The following is an 18,304-nucleotide window of genomic DNA, read 5'->3' on the forward strand; positions in this document are numbered from 1 at the left end:
AAAGTTTAGAGTCTATGTACGAGGCAAGTTTTTTACGCAGAGGGTAGTGGGTGCCTGGAACTCACTACCGGAGGAGGTAGTGGAAGCAGGGACGATAGGGACATTTAAGGGGCATCTTGACAAATATATGAATAGGATGGGAATAGAAGGATACGGACCCAGGAAGTGTAGAAGATTGTAGTTTAGTCGGGCAGTATGGTCGGCACGGGCTTGGAGGGCCGAAGGGCCTGTTCCTGTGCTGTACATTTCTTTGTTCTTTGTTCTTTGATATAGACAGATTAAAGTGAGTGGGCAAAAACTTGGTCGCTGGAATGTTGGCCTTTATTTTAAAGGGAATGGAGTACAAAAATAGCAAAGTCTTGCTAAAACTATGCAAGTCACCAGGTAGACCACACCTGGAATACTGTGAAGAGGAGTGATTGAGTGGGTTGAGCCTGTACTCATTGGTTGAGAAGATGGGGCCTTCACAGATAACCTCAGCCGGTACGGGAATTAACCCACGCTGTTGGCCTTGCTCTGCACCACAGACTAGCTGTCCAGTCAACTGAGCTAAACCAGCCCCCGGGAATCTAGGGTTATAGGGACAAGGTGGGAAAATGTATTTGAGAATTATCAAAACAAATTGGTCATGATTTCACGATGGCGTAGACTTGATTGGTCAAATGGCCTTCATATGTCTTATGGACCGATAACCTCCTGGTTGACCCCCCCCCACCCTACCCTTTTCCAACTGTGCACTCTTCTCCCCCCTCAGACTAATCTCTTCTCCCTAATCAATGCCACTATCTCTTGGATTACCATTTTGCTATTGGTGTTTATAAAAGACTTTTGTGTTCCTTCTTTATGATGGCTACTGATCTATTTTTTGTACATTTTCCCATTCCTATTCCGTTCATTTAGATCTTCTCTACTTTCTGTATTCAGCTTGGTTCTTTACTGTATCTTTATCTGCTTTGGATACTCCACTCCTCATGGGAATGAATGTGTCTATTCTTTACTCAAAACGCCTCCTTTTTGAAGGCCAAGGTGGACACATACTTCATAGACATAACAGTAATGGCACAATTGCTATTGATTTTCGATTCCAGTCCCCCAGGCCAGATCCCTTAACTCGCTGAAGTTGACTCTTTTTCGGTTGAGTATTTTTACACATTTGTAATTTGTCCTTTTCATTGCTGTTCTGCACCTATTATAATTATTGTTCTCACTGAAACATTTACCACTTCATTTCCAAGGATTGAATCCAGCACTACATCTACATTGGGCTGTAAACACACTGATAGAACTTGTACCCATTTCAGGAATTCCTCCCCTCTGCCCTTTACACTGTTGGTTGGACTATCCATATTAGCATAATTAATGTTCCGTTTATCACTACTCTGTAATTCTTGCATCTTTCTGTAATTCATTTCCAACAAGCTAAACTCCAACCATTGCCCCGTGACATCAATGACATGACCATTGCTGAACCCCTAGTATCAATATTGTGCGGATTACCATTGACCCAAAACTGAATTGGACTAGCCTCCTAAATACTGTGGCTACACGAGCAGGTCAGAGGTGAAGAGTAACTCTCCACCTAATTCCCCAAAGCCTGTCCACCATCTACGTGGTGCAAGTCAGGAGTGTGGTGGCATCACTGCTACCTCACTGGTTCGATCCCGACCCTGGGTCACTGTCCTGTGTGGAATTTGCACATTTTCCCCATGTCTGTGTGGGTCTTACCCCCACAACCCAAAATGATGTGCAGGATAGGTGGATTGGTCAAGCTAAATTGACCCTTAATTGAGGAAAGAAAAATAAATGCGTACTCAATTTTAAAAAAAGGAGTATGATGGAATACTCACCTGGTGACTGCAACTCCCAACAACACACTGAGCTTGATACAATCCAGGACACAGCAGCCGTTTGGCATCCCATCCACAAATATTCACTCCCTTCACCACCAAAGCACAGTGGCAGCTGTATATCATCTACAAGTTGTATTGCAGGAACTCGCCAAGCCTCCTTAGACAGCACCTTCGCTACCATCTATAAGGACAAGGGCAGCAGACAGTAGGGATACACCAACTGGGATGTCTTCTCCAAGCCACCCACTATCCTGGCCTTGGAAATGCGTTGTTGTTCCTTCAGTGCCACTGGGTCAGAATCATGGGACTTCCTTCCTGACAGCACTGTGGGTGTACCTACACCACATGACTGCAGCAGTTCAAGAACGCAGCTCGCCACCATCTTAATGGCAACTACAGATGGGCAATAAATGCTGGTGTAGCCAGCGACACCCACATCTCGAGAATGAATTATAAAAAAAATTCCCACAAGTTTACTTTTATTTCCTTCCCACTATATTGTGCCTATATTATACTCCCCAGTTGCGAAGCAGCTCCTCTTAGTTCTAATATCCTGATTTCTAACCGAATAAACTCTGCCATTAACACTTCAACTATTCAATTTCCCTCCAGAGCTATAATAGTTTAAAAAAAAACAATACTGTCTGTTTCCCCTTTTACTTCCTGAACCGGGAATATTAAGCTGCCAACTCTCTGCTATTGCTAATATTTTATATTTCCATGCCTGCAACGCATCATCCTTTCATTCCCATATGCTGTATTAAATGCCAAATGTTACCTTTGTTTGAACTGACCATGGTGGTGTCTAATCACTTTTCACAGCCTTGAATGTTGACACTATCCAACCAAATTGAAAGTGATTATCATTTATGCTTATTGCGGTCTGTATTTATAATGAACTTCTCTGAACATGTTGTCCATTTCACTGTTAAAACTGGGATAATTTACAATAAAATAGAATCAAATAATTAAATATTCTGTGCTGATTGGCTTGGGATATCTGACAGTTATGCAGATATCACTGTAGTTGAATTTGTAGGTCTTGCTTTTTATCACGTAGACCCTCCTTTTTTTTTTAGGCCTGAAAAACTGGATATTGCAACAGTTATGAGTGTTGATAGCTTAAAAAGTAAAGTACCAATGACAGTGTTTCGGAAAGCAACTTTCTCGGGGACGAGAGAAGGTGAGAACTTAACCTGTGATTAAACATTTTGTTTACCGTGTAGAGTTAGAATTTCCCCTCTTGCCTTTTGTGGATTGCAAATCACTTGAGCTGATGTGGCAACAGAGCTGTGATTCTGGACAGTCACGATTGGATACTCCAAACGTACTGTCTGTTTTTGTGTAATTGGGGGTGGAGAGGAAGGGGGCTAACCCATGTGTTTTTTGCTTTTTCCCTTCAAACACTGCAAGGATATTTTTGCTTTTTTCAGTCTCTTCCCCCCCCCCCACTATTTTCTTCTTTCCCCACTCAAAGCAACCCACAATACAAACACTTCAAAATAGCCTGCTGCCCTTGAAGAGAATTGGCTGTAAATGTGTCTCATTTATTAAGATGTCAGACTAATAAATTCTGCCAAATTATGATTAGAGCGGTTTTATCTGTTTTCCCCAGCACTGAAGAATGGATTGTATTATAGCTTGTATGAGTTCGTGGAACAAGGAAAAACGGGGAGCAATTTGGAGTCTCTGCTTCATAAACTGGAAGTGGAAAAACTAGTGAGTTACAAATTAAATCATTCACTAAACCTCAAAATGTGGAATTCCTTTCAATAATTCCATTGAATAAAATGCAACCATCATTTTTAACTGTTTGCGTCTTGCCTAGAGAGTGCCAATAATGATTGAAGCTTAGCTCATTTTGCTTAGTTCTTTCAATTCCAGCATGCCTACTCTTCAGTTAACAAATTGGAAGATTAAAGCTTAAATGTGTTGTGCATATTTGTTGTCAGCCCTGCTCATGTACTTGCTCGTCCAGCACCTTGGCTGTGTTACTTTCTCTCACCCACCCCAGTGCTGTTTTTCTTGAGCCAATCTCTTGTCATATTTGTAACATTTTGAAGATTTTATCTTTATGCATAGGTTCTTCTAAAACAGTTGGGTGATCGAGGATTTCTACTTTTTTTTTCTCCATCAGAAATGGTGGATAATAGTAAGTGATTGCTCAGGTTTATATTAAATATTGTAATTTAATTTAAAAAATTTAAACTTTAGTTACAGCTACGGGTTTGATTCATAATTCTCATTATGAATGTATTTTTTTAAATCAGGTTCTGAAAGCTCGAAACCCAAGTTTCTTCAAGCATTATTTCTGTTTCCAGAGTCTAGAGTGATTGGTGGTGAGTTAAATCAGTATGGAACCAAATAAGCCCAGAAGCAATTGTAGGAATATGATAAATTAAGTCCTCTCAAATATGTAAGCTAGTTGTGGTATGCCATTGTTATTTAAGTAATGTCGTACTGTGTACCTACTTTAGCCACCTCTGCATTTTACTCCACTATTGCCTTGTCAAAGAAAGTAGAAATTCTGTGGCAGTGTGTAGATGGGCTGAATAGAGCAACAGTAATTGCCTAGCCTACCTCAGTTGCTATTCATAGGTGAAAATATTTCCCTGTAATTAGATGTTAGGTTGTCTTTGTCCTCATTTGCTTAATTGGATAAGTTGCATGTTGCACTATAAATTGACACAAGCATCTTAAAACTTCAGTGTAAATATTTTAAGCAGGCAGTGGGAAGTGAAATTTTTTCAAAAGCGTGATGAAAATTTGGCAACTTTGCTGCAAAAATTGTTTTCAAAAGTGATATAAACTTGGATTAATGGTCCACAAATTGTTGTTTTCCTTTCTTCCTGGTACTGCATTTTAATTTGTTAGCCTACTATGTAAATAAGCCTAATGTTGGTGGCTGTTTGTGTTCCTTTTGTAGATGAAATCAAGAGAAATGTTGAATCTGTGTCAACTGTATACAGTGACCCAGAGGTCATGCCGCAGTTATCCAAGCTTATACCTGCGTTGCACTTTGCTCTGGATAAAATTCGAAAAGAGCTGCCTGGTAGCTTAAAGAATTCAACCATGGATGCTGCATTTGAAAATAATGTAATTGGTTACCTGAAGAATTCCCAAGGAAAAGAGGCTTCTGCTGAAAATGGAAAGCTTAATCAATTCATCATTCCCACTTATGAAGAGAAAAGGTTCCCTACAACCAGGCAAAAAAGATCAAATTTACCGAGAATCCTGCGCTCTTACTTTTTTCATCCTCTTCGGTATCAGTTTGAAGTTTCCAAAGCTAGAGAAATGTTCGACCAATATCCACTCTCTGATACTGAGTTACTCAGCTCTCCTGTTGCATGTGCTGGTGAGGAGCAGAAATTTGAGAATTCAGTGCCAGAGATTGCTGCTCAGGAACCAATGGAGCCTCAGATGAGCAGTCTCATAGCTGACATTAACTTTGTGATGCCTTCTGATAATATGGCTGATTATGATCCTGATAAAATCCAAGAGCTTATTGACTTGATATATAGAAGGAAAAGGCATGGCCCAGAGGAAGCTAGTGTAATGAATATTGAAGGACTTGCACATTGTATATCTGAGAAAAATAACCTTGGATTGAAGAGAAAATTAGAATCTATTTCTGAGAGGAGCCACAAGCTTATGAAGACAACTCCAGGTAATAGAGCACAGCATTTAATTTAAATAGTATTTAATATTTAACTTCATAGAAATATGAGTAATGTGGGTTAAGTGACTCCTCACATTTGGGCAGGGAGTTAATTTGACTGTAGTCCAGATCAGTTGTATGAGACTTTTTTCCCCTGATTAAGGATTCTGTTTGAAATGGATTTGGCTAGTTTCAAAGCTGGCAACAACATGTGAAGACAAAAAGCACCCAGCTTGACTTGAGTTAACTGTGATTTGGTATCATGATTGTTAAGGACCATGAGCAAACAAAAAAAAAAGCACTGAAGTTAGAAATCTGAAGTATAAACAAAATGCTGGAAATACGCAAGTCGGGCAACCTCACTGAAAAGAGAAATTGCGAATATTTCTGGTCTAACCCTTTGTCAAACTTGAAATATTGACCAACTTTCTCTTCAAATACTGTTTGACCTATTGAGCATTTCCAGATACATCTATTTGAGGTTGGGTGTGCTGGAGACGACGATGAATGGGAAACTTTCATGATGGTGGTGATGGTTGCTTTTCAGAAGTCTGAATTAACGTGCATTATTTGAGCAGAGTAGAGGGAGCCCTGTTTCTTGTCTGCTGTGCCAGACCTGGGAGCACTTGATATTAATCCTGGTGTCTCTAAGGTGAAAGTGATCCAGTTCTCGGTACCATTATTTGTTATCTTGAGCACAAGGCAAAAAAAAAAAAATCTAATGTGTGAACATTTTGCTCTAACAAATCTGTAATTTAACCAAACTGCATATTTTATTTTATTTTGTTTGAATCCTATTCGTCGAATATCTGTTATTAATGGAGTCTTGACATCCACGTACCTTTTTTGAATTGTTGCTGATTTATTTTTTAATAGTTGCTACGAATGTTATGTTTTTTATCTGGTTTCCTATCCGTAGTTAGGTAATTTATCATCGTCCACTAAGGACCATAGGCATCTCTATCCATTTGGTTATATGTAGCTTAAGTGACACCACTCCACCGTCATGGGGCAAGGTGAGGACGCACTATGGGGATTAAACCCACACCTTTGGTGTCAGTCTGCATCATACTCTGGCCACCCCTCTCAAGTGCAGTTTTGTTTAAACAGTGAATGATGAGCTGACTTAAAGTTAGTACCAAGTTGTCAGTGAATTGAGGTAGCATTGATGGAGGACCATTAACCAAGAGCGGAAAAGATGGTACCTGCCTACGCAAAAAGTCCCGCACCGGAATATATCGAAATTCATAGGCAGGTACCATCTTTTCCGCTCTTGCCACTAAGGGGGATCCAAGATAGGGTAGTGTCTAGAGGATGGGTGGGGGAGGGAAGTGTCTCGGATATTTACAAGGAGCTCACGGGGGCGGAGAAGACGCAGACCGAGGAGCTGAGGCATAAATGGGAGGAGGAGTTGGGAGGGGAGATTGTGGAAGGCCTGTGGGCGGACACGCTGAGCAGGGTTAATGGGACTGCAACATGTGCCAGGCTGAGCCTGATTCAATTTAAGGTCGTCCACCGGGCCCACATGACAAGTTGTCCGGATGAGCGGACAGGTGTGTAAAGTGTCTGAGAGGACCGGCAGACCATGTCCACATGTTTTGGGCAGGGGTTTGAGGACGTCATGTCTAGAGTATTGAACATAAGGGTGGCAATGAGTCCAGAGGTGGCGTTTTTTGTGGTTTCAGAGGCCCTGGAAGTCGAGGGGGAGAAAGAGGCCGACGTTCTGGCCTTTGCTTCCCTGGTAGCCCGGAGACGAATACTTCTAGCTTGGAGGGACTCGAAAGCCCCCGAAGGCAGAAGCCTGGCTGTCAGACATGGCGAGTTTCCTGGGCTTGGAGAGAATCAAGTTCGCCTTGAGAGGGTCGTTTTGGGGTTCACCCGGGAGTGGCAACCATTCATTGACTTTGCAGAGAATTAATCGTCGGGGGGGGGGGGGGGGGGGGGAGGGTTAGGGGAATGTAGTATAGGGGGTCAATTAGGCAGATCTGGGTGGGATGGGCTACGGCAATTGCACTATGTACTTTGTCTATTGTACAGTCCTCTTGTTTTCTCGTTCTGTAATTCTACTGTTTACAATGCCAAAAATACTACATTAAAATTGTTTATTAAAAAAGAAGTTTACTCCAACGGTGTAAGTGTTTTCTATGTTGCAAGTTGGTACAAATTTTGTTTATCCTCTCCTATTCCTCTTTTCTCTCTTCCTCTCCTCTCACTCTTTTTTTTCTCTCACTCTTTTTCTCTCTTTTTTCTCTCACTCTTTTCTCTCTTTTTTTTCTCACTCTTTTTTCTCTCACTCTTTTTTCTCACTCTTTTTTTCTCACTCTTTTTTCTCTTTTTTTCTCTCTTTTTTTCTCTCACTCTTTTTTTCTCTCTCTTTTCTCTTTTTCTCTCACACTTTTTTCTCTTCTCTTTTTTTTCTCTTTTCTCTTTTTCTCACTTTTTTTCTCTCTTTTCTCTCCCGCCCCCTCTTCTCTCCCGCGATGGAGATAGTGGACTGAGCGAAGTAGAGCAATCTAAGATTTACTGTGTTCTAGTCAAAAATCTTGACACTCGTCATAAACTTTTATTTATAGAGATAAGCGTTGTAAACGTGCATCTCCAAACCCAACATGTCATCTGCTATATATGTATAGAACACAAATAATTTCCGGTTAATGCCATCTATTTGCATATCATGTAATCATGACTATAAATATTCACCAGGCTAATTTCTTTTGAAAAAATTATTTGCAGGGTCAATGTCAGTGGATGAATCAAGGTTATCTGATCCAGCAGCTCAAGTATTAAATGGGCTTGGCTTTGATGAAACTGACTTAAGGCAACATGAACCTACACCAAATCCTGAAAAACTGGTTGGTTTGTTACTTGAAGCATTTAAGGCTTCCACTTGTCAGAGCGCAGACTCCGAGGTTCCATTAAACCAGGAAATAAGGATGCCGGCTTGCCCCAGTGGTGATAATCTACAAAGCGACAATGTGGGTTACTACTGGGACCAAAGTAATTCTTTGATTAATGAGACAACACAACTGAATCAGAAAAGCATTGATGATCACGCCCCACACAGTGAAGCAAGAAAGCAAGAACACTCCAAGGAATGCTTTGTACCTGGCCTTGAGCAAGAGAGTGCGAGATTATGTGGAAGTGGGTCTGGTTTAGCATATGTTGATATTCATTTCAGAACAAAAAGAATTGACCAGCCGTCTGGAGAACATTCATTACCATACATTTTGAGAGAAGAATACCCAGAGGTAAGACATGCTATTCTGTGTTTCTCTAGTTGTCAACTGCTTAGAAATGTGTAATGTAAGGAAGCAGTTCCTGGATTTTTCAGTCAGTTGCAAAGCAAGGGTGTTTAGAACTATGGAGGTCTACAGCACAGAAAAGGCCTTTCGGCACACCACATCTGCATCGGTCAAAAACAACCAGTTAACCCTTCTAACCCTCTTTCCTGCACTTGGCCCATAGCCTTGTATGCCTTGGCATTGCAAGTGCACATCTAAATACTTAAATGTTATGAGGGTCTCTGCCTCCAGCACCCTTTCAGGCAGTGAGTTCCAGACTCCCACCACCCTCTGGGTGGAAAGGATGTTCCTCATATCCCCTCTAAACCTCCTGCCCCTTCCTTAAATCTGTGCCCCGGTCGTTGATCTCTCCACCAAGAGGGAAAATTTCTTCCTGTTCAAATTTATCTATGCCCTCATTTTTCTTAAATGTTTTTATTGGTTTTCACACCTGTTTCTCAATTTAATTCGTAAATTGTTGTATATTGCATAACCGCGCCAAAAAGGGGGAAAAAGAATAAAAGTAGCAACAAACAAAAAAAGACATTAAGCAGAAACCAGCACACATGTTTACAGGTAATTATTGTCTTCCTTCCCACTCTGGCTGTGGCCCTCTTTAGTCGCCGATATCTGTTATAATCCCAAGTGTGGCCAGAGCGCGTATTTACCCGTGTCTATTTACAGTTTAATTTGGGTTTCAACTTACCCTCCGGATCATCCCCTGCGGCTTTGTCCCTTGTCTCTCTCGCCTACGTTGCGTGCCTTCGCTTCCTCTCTTTCTCCCCACTCCCTCTTTGTCCATCAGCTTGTTTGTGGCCCCCCCGCTACATACAGATCTTGGAACAAGTTGGTGAATGTGTTCCACGTCCTGTGGAAGCCCCCTTCTGACCTCTGGATGGCAAATTTTATTTTCTCCAACTTGAGAAACTCCGTTGGGTCGGACAGCCAGTGTGCAGCTTTGGATGGTGCTGCCAATCGCCAGCTGAATAAGATTCTCTGGCGAGCGATCAGGGAGACAAAGGCTAGGGTGTCGGGCCCCCTTCCCATAAAGAGTTCTGGCTAATCTAAAATCCTGAAGACCACCACCTTTGCGCATGGCTCCACACTCCCATGACCTGTATGTAGCCTCAAAGAAGGGGGTGGCAAGGGGGCACAGTGGTTAGCACCAGGGTCCCTGGTTCAATTTTGGCCTTGGGTGACTGTCTGTGTGGAGTTTGCACTTTCTCCCCATGTCTGCGTGGGTTTCCTCCCACAGTCCAAAGCTGTGCAGGTTAGGTGGATTGACCATGTTAATTGCCTCTTCGTTTCCAAAAAAGGTTAGGTGGGGATAGGGTAGCGGCATGGGGTTAGGTAGGTACTCATTCCAAGGGCTGGTGCAGACGAGATGGGCCGAATGGCCTCCTTCTGCACTGCAAATTCTATAAAAAGGTTGTCCAGAACCTGGCAAGTCTGGGCAGGCGTAGAATGTAGGTGTGGTTTGCCGGACCTTCCTGGCACCATTCATATTTGTCCTCCACCTCCAGAAAGAACCTGCTCATTCGGGTTCTGGCTAGGTGCGCTCTGCACCACCTTTAGCTGTGTTAGGCTCAGCCCTGTGCATGTCGAGGTGGCGTTCGCCCTGTGCAGTTCTTCAATCCTGAGTCGTACTCTTACATCTATGCCTAGTTCTTCCTCCCATTTTTCCCTCGTCTCGTCCAAGGGGGATTGTGCCACCTCCAACAGTCGCCTGTACAGGTCCCCACAGTTTCACTTCCCTAGGTCACCCGCAATCAGCAGTTCCTCGATTAGCGAATGTCCTGGTATCTGGGGGTACGTCGTTGTATCCTTAAGAAGGAAGTTTTTGACCTGTATGTGTCTTGATTTGTTTCCTTTTGTTAGTTGGAACCTCTCAGTGAGTTCCACTAAGGTTGCTACTCTATTGGCCTTGTACATGTCCCTAACCGCCAGTGTCCCTTCATCCTGTCTCCACCTTTTGCAGGTGGCGTCCATTGTTGTGGGACTAAACCTGTGGTTGTTTCCGATGGAGGCCATAGTTTACATTTCAGTTAGGCTGAAGTGCTGTCTCATCTGGTTCCAAGTTCAGAGCGTGGCTACTACCACTGGGCTTCTTGAATACTTGGTCGGGGGCGATGGGAGTGCGGTTGTGACTAGGGCTTGGAGGGATATCCCTATGCAGGACCTCTCCTCCATCTTCACCCATTTTCCTGCCAGTTCCTTCACCCATCCCCTCACTCATTCTGTAGAACTGTAGGTTAGGGAGGACCAGGCCTCCCGTGTTTCTTTTTCCTTTGTAGGACCTTTTTTTTGGATCCTTGGGTTTTTCCCTCCCCACACAAACTTCCTGATTAGCTTGTCTGCCGTGTTGAAGAAGGCCTTGGGGATGTAGATTGGGAGGGTCTGAACAGAAAGAGGAACCTGGCAGTATGTTCATTTTGATTGTCTGCACTCTCCCTGCCAGCAAGAGTGGGAGTGGGCCCCACCTCTGCAGGTCCTTTTTGACTTCCTCCACCAGACCAATCGGTTTCCATTTGGGGATCTGTGCCCAGTTGTGGGCTATTTGGATCACCAGGTGGTGGAATTTGGTCTCTGCTTGTTTGAACGGCTGTCCCTCCCCCTGTGGGTTCACCGGGAAGATTTCATTTTTGCACAGGTCGGATTTATAGCTTGAGAAGGCTCCGAACACCTTTGGGCATTTCATTATCCCTTCCGTATCGGCCCAGGAGTTTGAGATGTAGAGGAGCAGGTCATCCGCATAGAGTGAAACTCTATGCTCTCTGCCCCCCTTTGGATACCACTCCACCCCCTCACCGTTCTGAGGTCAATTGCCAGAGCAAACAGCCGCATTTACAGCGGGCATCCCTGCCTCATGCCTCTGTGCAGCTGGCCGTATTTAGAGCTGGCGGTGTTAGTCCGTACATGGGAGCGCTGTACAGAAGTTTCACACAGGATGTGAACCCTGGCCCAGACCGTTCAGTACATCTGAGGTACTTCCACTTGACTCTCTGTCGAAGACCTTTTCTGAGTCCAAGGAGATGGTCACCTCTGGTGTTCAATCCCCAGATGGGGTCATTATCACGTTCAGCTGGTGTTCGATATGAGCTGCCTGCCCTTGACAAAGCCTGCCTGGTCCTCTGTAACTACCTCTGGACGCAACTCCAGCCACTTTGCCAGGATCTTTGCATCAATGTTGAGTAGCGAGATGGGCTTGTGGGACCTGCACTCAAGTCGGGTCTTTGTCCTTTTTGCGTGTCATTGATATTGAGGCTTGTGTTAGTGTTGGTGACAGGGTGCCCCTTACTAGTGTGTCTGCGTACATTTCCCGCAGGTGCTGGTCTATCTGTAGAAGTCCCCCAGGTATCTGGCCCCGACACCTTCCCCGCCTGCATGAAGTTGATACACTCCATGACTTCTCCCAGTTCTAATGGTGCTTCCAGGCCCCGCGACAAACATGTCCAGTCCATTGAGGAACGGGTTTACCCCCCCCCCCCCCCCCCCCCCCCCCGGGGTCTAGATACAACATAACTTTCCTGTTTTTAAACTCTATGCCTCGGCTAATAAAGGCAAGTATACCTTCTTAACCACTGTATCCATCTGCCCTGCTACCTTAAGAGACCGGTGTACATGCATATGAGGTCCCTCTGATCCTCGGTACTTCCCAGGGTCTTGCCGTTTATCATGTATTCCTTCCCTTGTTTGTCCTGCCTAAGTGCATCACCGTGCACTTATCCGGATTGAATTCCATTTGCCACTGAACAACCCATTTATATCCTGTAATCGAAGGGTATCCTCCTCACTGTTTACCACCCCAGCAATTTTTGGATTATCCACAAACTTATTGATCAACCCTCCTACATTTAGACATTAATCATTAATATAAACTACAAACAGCATGGGCCCCAATACTGATCCCTTTGGGAACCAACTGAACACAGGCTTCCAGAAAAACACCACTTGAGCATCACCCTCTTCCTGCCAATCAACCAATTCTGGGTCAAATTTTCCTGAATCCCATGGGCTCTTACTTTCGCTATCAGTCTCCCTTGTGGAATCTTATCAAAAACCTTGCTGAAGTCATAATAGACTACGTCAAATGATTGCCCTCACATACACACCTCATCTCTTTGAAAAATTCAATCAAGTTGGTCAGACATGGGCGGCATGGCACAATGGTTAGCACTGCTGCCTCACTGCGCCTATGACCCGGGTTCGATCCCGGCCCAGGGTCATTGACTGTGAAGTTTGCGCATTCTCCCCGTGCTTGTGTGGGTCTCACCCCCACAACCCAAAGATGTTCCGGGTAGGTGGATTAGGTATTCTAACTTGCCCTTTTTGTAGAAAAAAAAAGAAATTGGGTACTTGAAATTAAAAAAAAAAAAAAAAAAGTTGGTCAGGCATGACCTCCTTAACTAAAACCATGCTGCCTGCCTCTCCAAATGGCGATGATTGTCTCTCAGAATTGCTTCCAATAGTTTCCCCACTGTTGGAGGGAAGAAAAACCTCAAAGTCTGTTCTCGACCGCGTGGTGTTGGTAAAACTTTGTTTAATTCTGAAAAACTGTGTGCTCACAGGAGAGAGAGATATTGCGACTATCCTGTAGCTCACAAAAGTCAGCTCTGCCTGTCCTCAGAATTACATGCATATATATTTAAAGTTCTTCGGATTTACAAGCAGGTATTGACATGACTGAATCAATACAAAGTGATCAGTATGCATATTTCCTGGTCCCCGTAATGGGAAAACAATTAAAGAATACAATGTTTCCTTACAATCTCATGGGTTTGTGCTTAACATATTTAACTTCTAGAAGAGATGCGAATGTGTTGGACAGTGGATCCCTTAGACTTACTGGGACCTCCTGTGTTTCCTTTTCCATATTCAAATGCTCTGAGATGATTAAATCATTTCCAATGTGGGTGACTTCAACCCCTTGCTTTCTGGTTTTCCTTTGGTATATGTTTAACCCCTTGCCTGCTGGTTTGCCCTTGACCTGTGTTATTACAATTCTTTGAGACATCTTTATTATACCAATCCTGACACATATAGCAATTTCTTCCACTGAGGTTAGACTGACTGACCTGTAGTTTCCTGGTTTATCACTTCCTCCCTTCTTGAATAATAGCAGTACGTTGGCTATCCTCCAGCATCTCCTGTGGCCAGAGAAATAGAAAATTATTGCCAGCGCCCCTGCTATTTCCTCCCTTGCCTCACTCAACAGCCTGGGATCCATTTAATCTAGTCCTGGAGATTTGTCTACTTTTAAGCCTGCCAGATCACTCCACTGCCTCTCTATCTATGGTAATCTCTTTAATTTTATTGCAGTCCTTCTCCCTGATTTCTATACCCATGCCATACCCACGCCGTTCCTCTCACTAGTGAACACCGACATAAGAGTTCATTCTTAAAAAATAACCTTCAGTTCAAGGCATTTTCATATGAACAAACAAAAGCAGGACAACCAAACAACATTATAAACAACCAACAACCCCCCCCCCCCCCCCCCCCCCCGAGTCCCCTAACACTGCCCTCCCATCCTGCCTTCCCTATTTCAATCCCCTTACCCTCCCCCTTTGCTGACCCCTCAAACCTCCTTAAAGAAATCAATAAACGGCTTTGACTTCCGAATGCTTTCGGTGGTTGCGGGTCCCTCCAGCCGAGCAAGATCCGATGCAGTGGGACGAAGGTCAAAACATCGGCCTCTCTCGCCCCCTGAACTCCCGGATCCTCTGACACCCCGAATATCGGCACTTCTGGACGCCACCCCCACCACCTCTGACATTACATCCTCTAACCCTTGCCAGAACCCCTTCAGCTTCGGGCATGTCCAAAACATGTGGATGTGATTCGCAGACCTCCCCGTGCATCATCCTATCCTCTACCCCCTCAAAGAACCTACTCATCCTTGCTACCGTCATATGTGGCCTATGGACTACTTTAAACTGAATGAAGCTTAACCTGACACACGACGAGGATGCATTCACCCTCCACAGGGTCTCTGCCCACGACTGGCCTCCACCTCCCCTCCCAGCTCCTCCTCCCACTTATGCTTTATGTCCTCCACCAGGGCCCCCTCCAGTCCATCAACTCATTATAGACAGACGTAGGATACCTTCCACCCCCTATCTCATCCCTTGACAGTACCTTATCCTGCAACCCAAGGTGTAGGCAGCCCAAGGAAGCACGACACATCTCTCTTTACAAAATCCCGAACCTGCAGCTAGCAAAAACTATTGCCCCCCTGGGCAGCTCGTACTCTTCCTCCAGGTCCTCCAACTTCGCAAACTTGCCCCCTATGAACAGGTTACCAAATTGCTTGATCCCTGCTCGCCACCACCCCAAACCCTCGCGTCTAACCCCCCCCCCCCCCCCGGTCCAAACCTATGGTTGTCGCAGATCTGTGTCCACACCGAAGCACCCTCCAGTCCCAAATGCTGCCTCCAGTGCCCCCACACCCTTAAGACTGACACCACCACTGGGCTCACTGAGTACCTGGCTGGCCAGAACGGCAGAGGCGCTGACAACAAAGCCTTCAAACCTGTTCTCCTACACGATGTCGTCTCCAGCCGGCCCCTCCCCCACAACCCATTTCCTAACCATGGCGATGTTCGCCGCCCAGTAGTAGTTCGGCAGCGGTAGTCCTCTCACCTCGTCCAGGAAAACCCTCCGACCCTGTGGGATCTTCCCCGCCCACATAAACCCAGAGATCAGCGCATTATCCTTCTGGAAAAGCTACTTTGACTTGAAGTTCTGAAACACGAACAGAATCCTTGGCAGCACCATCATTTTTACTGTTTGCACTCGCCCCACCAGTGGCAGCACATCCCACCTCCTAAAGTCCCCTTTCATCTGCTCCACCAGCCGAGTCAGTTCAACTTGTGCAGCTGTGCCGAGTCACCTGGATACCCAAGTATCTAAAACTCGCCCCTACTGCCTTGAAGAGCAGCTCCCCAAACCTTCTCTCCAGCCCTCTAGACTCAATCGGGAACACCTTGTTCTTTCCCATATTCAACTTGTACATCGAGAACCAGCTAAATTCCTGAAAAATCCCTGTAATGTTCCCCATACTGCCCAATGGGCCTGAGATATATAGCAGCAGGTCGTCCACATACAGCGAGACCCTGTGCTTTCCCCCCCCCCCCCCCCCCCACTGGACAATTCCTCACCAGTCCCTCGATGCCCTAAGTGCTATTACAGCGGCTCTATCGCCAAAGTGAAGAGCAGCAGGGAGAGCGGACACCCCTGCCTTGTCATCCGATGCAGTCCAAAGTATCCCAAACTAACTCGGTTTGTCTGCACACTTGTGACTGGTGCCTTGTATAGCAACCGGTCCCAGTCCAGCTACCCGAACCGCCCCAACACCTCCCACAATTAATCCCATGCCACCTGATCAAAACACCTTCTCCGTGTCTATCACCACCACTAACTCCACCTTGTGCCTCTCCGAAGACATCACAATTACATTGAGCAGCCTCCTGACATTCGCCGTCAATTTCCTCCCCTTCACAAAACCTCTTTGATCTTCGTCTATCACCCCTGGGATGCAGTCCTCGATTTGTGAGGCCAAAACGTTCGCCAACAGCTTGCGTCTGCGTTCAGTAATGATATCGGGTGGTACGGATCCTTGTCCTTTTTCAATATCTGGGAGCTGGAAACCTGTGACAGTGTAAGGAGGAGTTCCCCCTCTCCTTTGTCTCATTATACACCCTCACCAGCAGTGGCCCCAGGTCCGCCCCAAACATTTTATAAAATTCCACTGGGAACCTGTCCGGACCTGGGGCCCTATACTGTCCATCACCTCCCTCAACCCAATTGCGGCCCCCAATCCCTGAACCAGCGTCTCCTCTACCGTGGGAAACTCCTGCCCATCCAAGTCTGCCCCCTCCCCCCCCGGCCAGGAGCTCCGACTCGTACAGCCTTCTATCAAACATGCCATTCACCCCCTCCAAATCCAGCACCACCCTGCCCTTATCATCCTTTACTCTGCCAATCTCCCTCGTCACCTCTTGCTTCCTCAACTAGTGGGTCAGCATCCTGCTCGCCTTCTCCCTGTACTCATACACTGGCTCTCTCTAACTGCCTCACCACCTTTCCTGATACTCATTTAGATCCTTCCAACTTGATTTGTTTTTGAAGAGGTGACAAAGAAAATTGATGAGGGAAGGGCTGTAGATGTAGTTTACATGGACTTTAGGTATTTGACAAGGTCTCACATGGCAGATTGGTACAAAAACTAAAATCACATAGGATTCTGGGTGGGCTGGCTAGATGGATACAGAACTAGCTTGGTTATAGAACTGAGCGGTGGAAGAGTGTTTTTCAGAATGGAGTTCCGAAGTTAGTGATGTCCCACAGTGCTGGGACCTCTTGCTTGTAATATAAATGATCTGGAGGAAAATGTGGGTGGGCCGATAGTAAATTTGTGGATGACGTGAAGATTGGTGGAGTTGCTAATAGTGCCGAGGATTGTCAGAGGATACAACAGGGTATAGATTGATTGGAGACTTGGGCACAGAAATGGCAGATGGAGTTTAATCCGGACAAATGTGAGGTGATGCATTTTGGAGGATCAAATCTGGGTATGAATTATACTGTAAATGCAGAACCCTTAGGAACTTTAACATAGAGGGATCTGGGCATGCAGGTCCACCGTTCCCTAAAAGTGGCAACACAGGTGGCCAAGGTGATTAAGAAAGCATATTTTGCATTTATCAGCTGGGGATTAGAGTACAGGAGTTGGGAAATCATGTTGCAGCTATATAAAACCTTGGTTAGGTCGCTTTTGGATTACATGCAGCTCTGGTCACCATATTTCTGGTCACCACATTATCAGAAGGACGTGGAAGCTTTGGAGAGGGTGCACAAAGGTCCACTGGATGATGCCTGGTCTCAAGAGTGTTGGCTATGAAGCGAGGTTGAATAAACTAGGATTGTTTTCACTGGAAAGACTGAGGCTGAGGGGAGACTGGTAAAACAATTTAGGATTTTCCTTTATTTTACCTGCAGTATCCTTTTATCTCTCCTTTTTTGTTCTCCGAATTTCCTTTTTAAGTTCCCTCTTGCACATTCTATGCACCTCTAGGGCTTCTGTTTTGAGCTCTCGGATCAGCCCCAAGCCTCCCTTTTTTTTTGGTTCATTTCTTGAATGTGTCCCAGTGTTCTGGCACCGATTTACCTAAAAGTGTCTGCTCCCCGTCCACGTCCACTCTGGCCAAATTATACCTGATCTTATTAAAATCTGCCTTCCCCCAGGCCCATCCTTGTCCTCGTTAATGTCTAAGGAGGCTGTCCACAGATCTCAACGATCTCTGTGCTGGGTGTTCTGCTTTACTGATAGTAGATTACATTTGGTGTCAAGTCGAGGGAATTTCTTGGTATGGAGAAGCAGTGATGCCAGCATCACTGGTAGAGAACGATCATATTTTAAATATTCATGCAGGAAGTTAAACCATTCAACACCATGGAATCCCTTTTACTTTTAAATTTTTAGATTTTGAAATGGATTAGGATGGAAGTTAAAA

At 45.0% G+C, this 18,304-nt stretch overlaps 1 protein-coding gene across 3 annotated transcripts in view; it reads left to right on the forward strand.

Annotated features, from left to right (window-relative positions):
• Nucleotides 1-18,304, forward strand: part of tasora (transcription activation suppressor a) — a 116,799-nt gene that overhangs the window by 59,644 nt on the left and 38,851 nt on the right. For all 3 annotated transcript variants that reach the window (XM_072472451.1, XM_072472452.1, XM_072472453.1), the window contains exons 10-15: nt 2,930-3,033; nt 3,466-3,569; nt 3,933-4,002; nt 4,121-4,189; nt 4,777-5,517; nt 8,242-8,756. In XM_072472451.1, coding sequence (XP_072328552.1) covers nt 2,930-3,033; nt 3,466-3,569; nt 3,933-4,002; nt 4,121-4,189; nt 4,777-5,517; nt 8,242-8,756 — 1,603 coding nt within the window. The remainder of the gene's footprint in view (nt 1-2,929; nt 3,034-3,465; nt 3,570-3,932; nt 4,003-4,120; nt 4,190-4,776; nt 5,518-8,241; nt 8,757-18,304) is intronic.

Source organism: Scyliorhinus torazame, chromosome 13 (genome assembly GCF_047496885.1).
Source record: "Scyliorhinus torazame isolate Kashiwa2021f chromosome 13, sScyTor2.1, whole genome shotgun sequence".
NCBI classification, from domain to species: domain Eukaryota; kingdom Metazoa; phylum Chordata; class Chondrichthyes; order Carcharhiniformes; family Scyliorhinidae; genus Scyliorhinus; species Scyliorhinus torazame.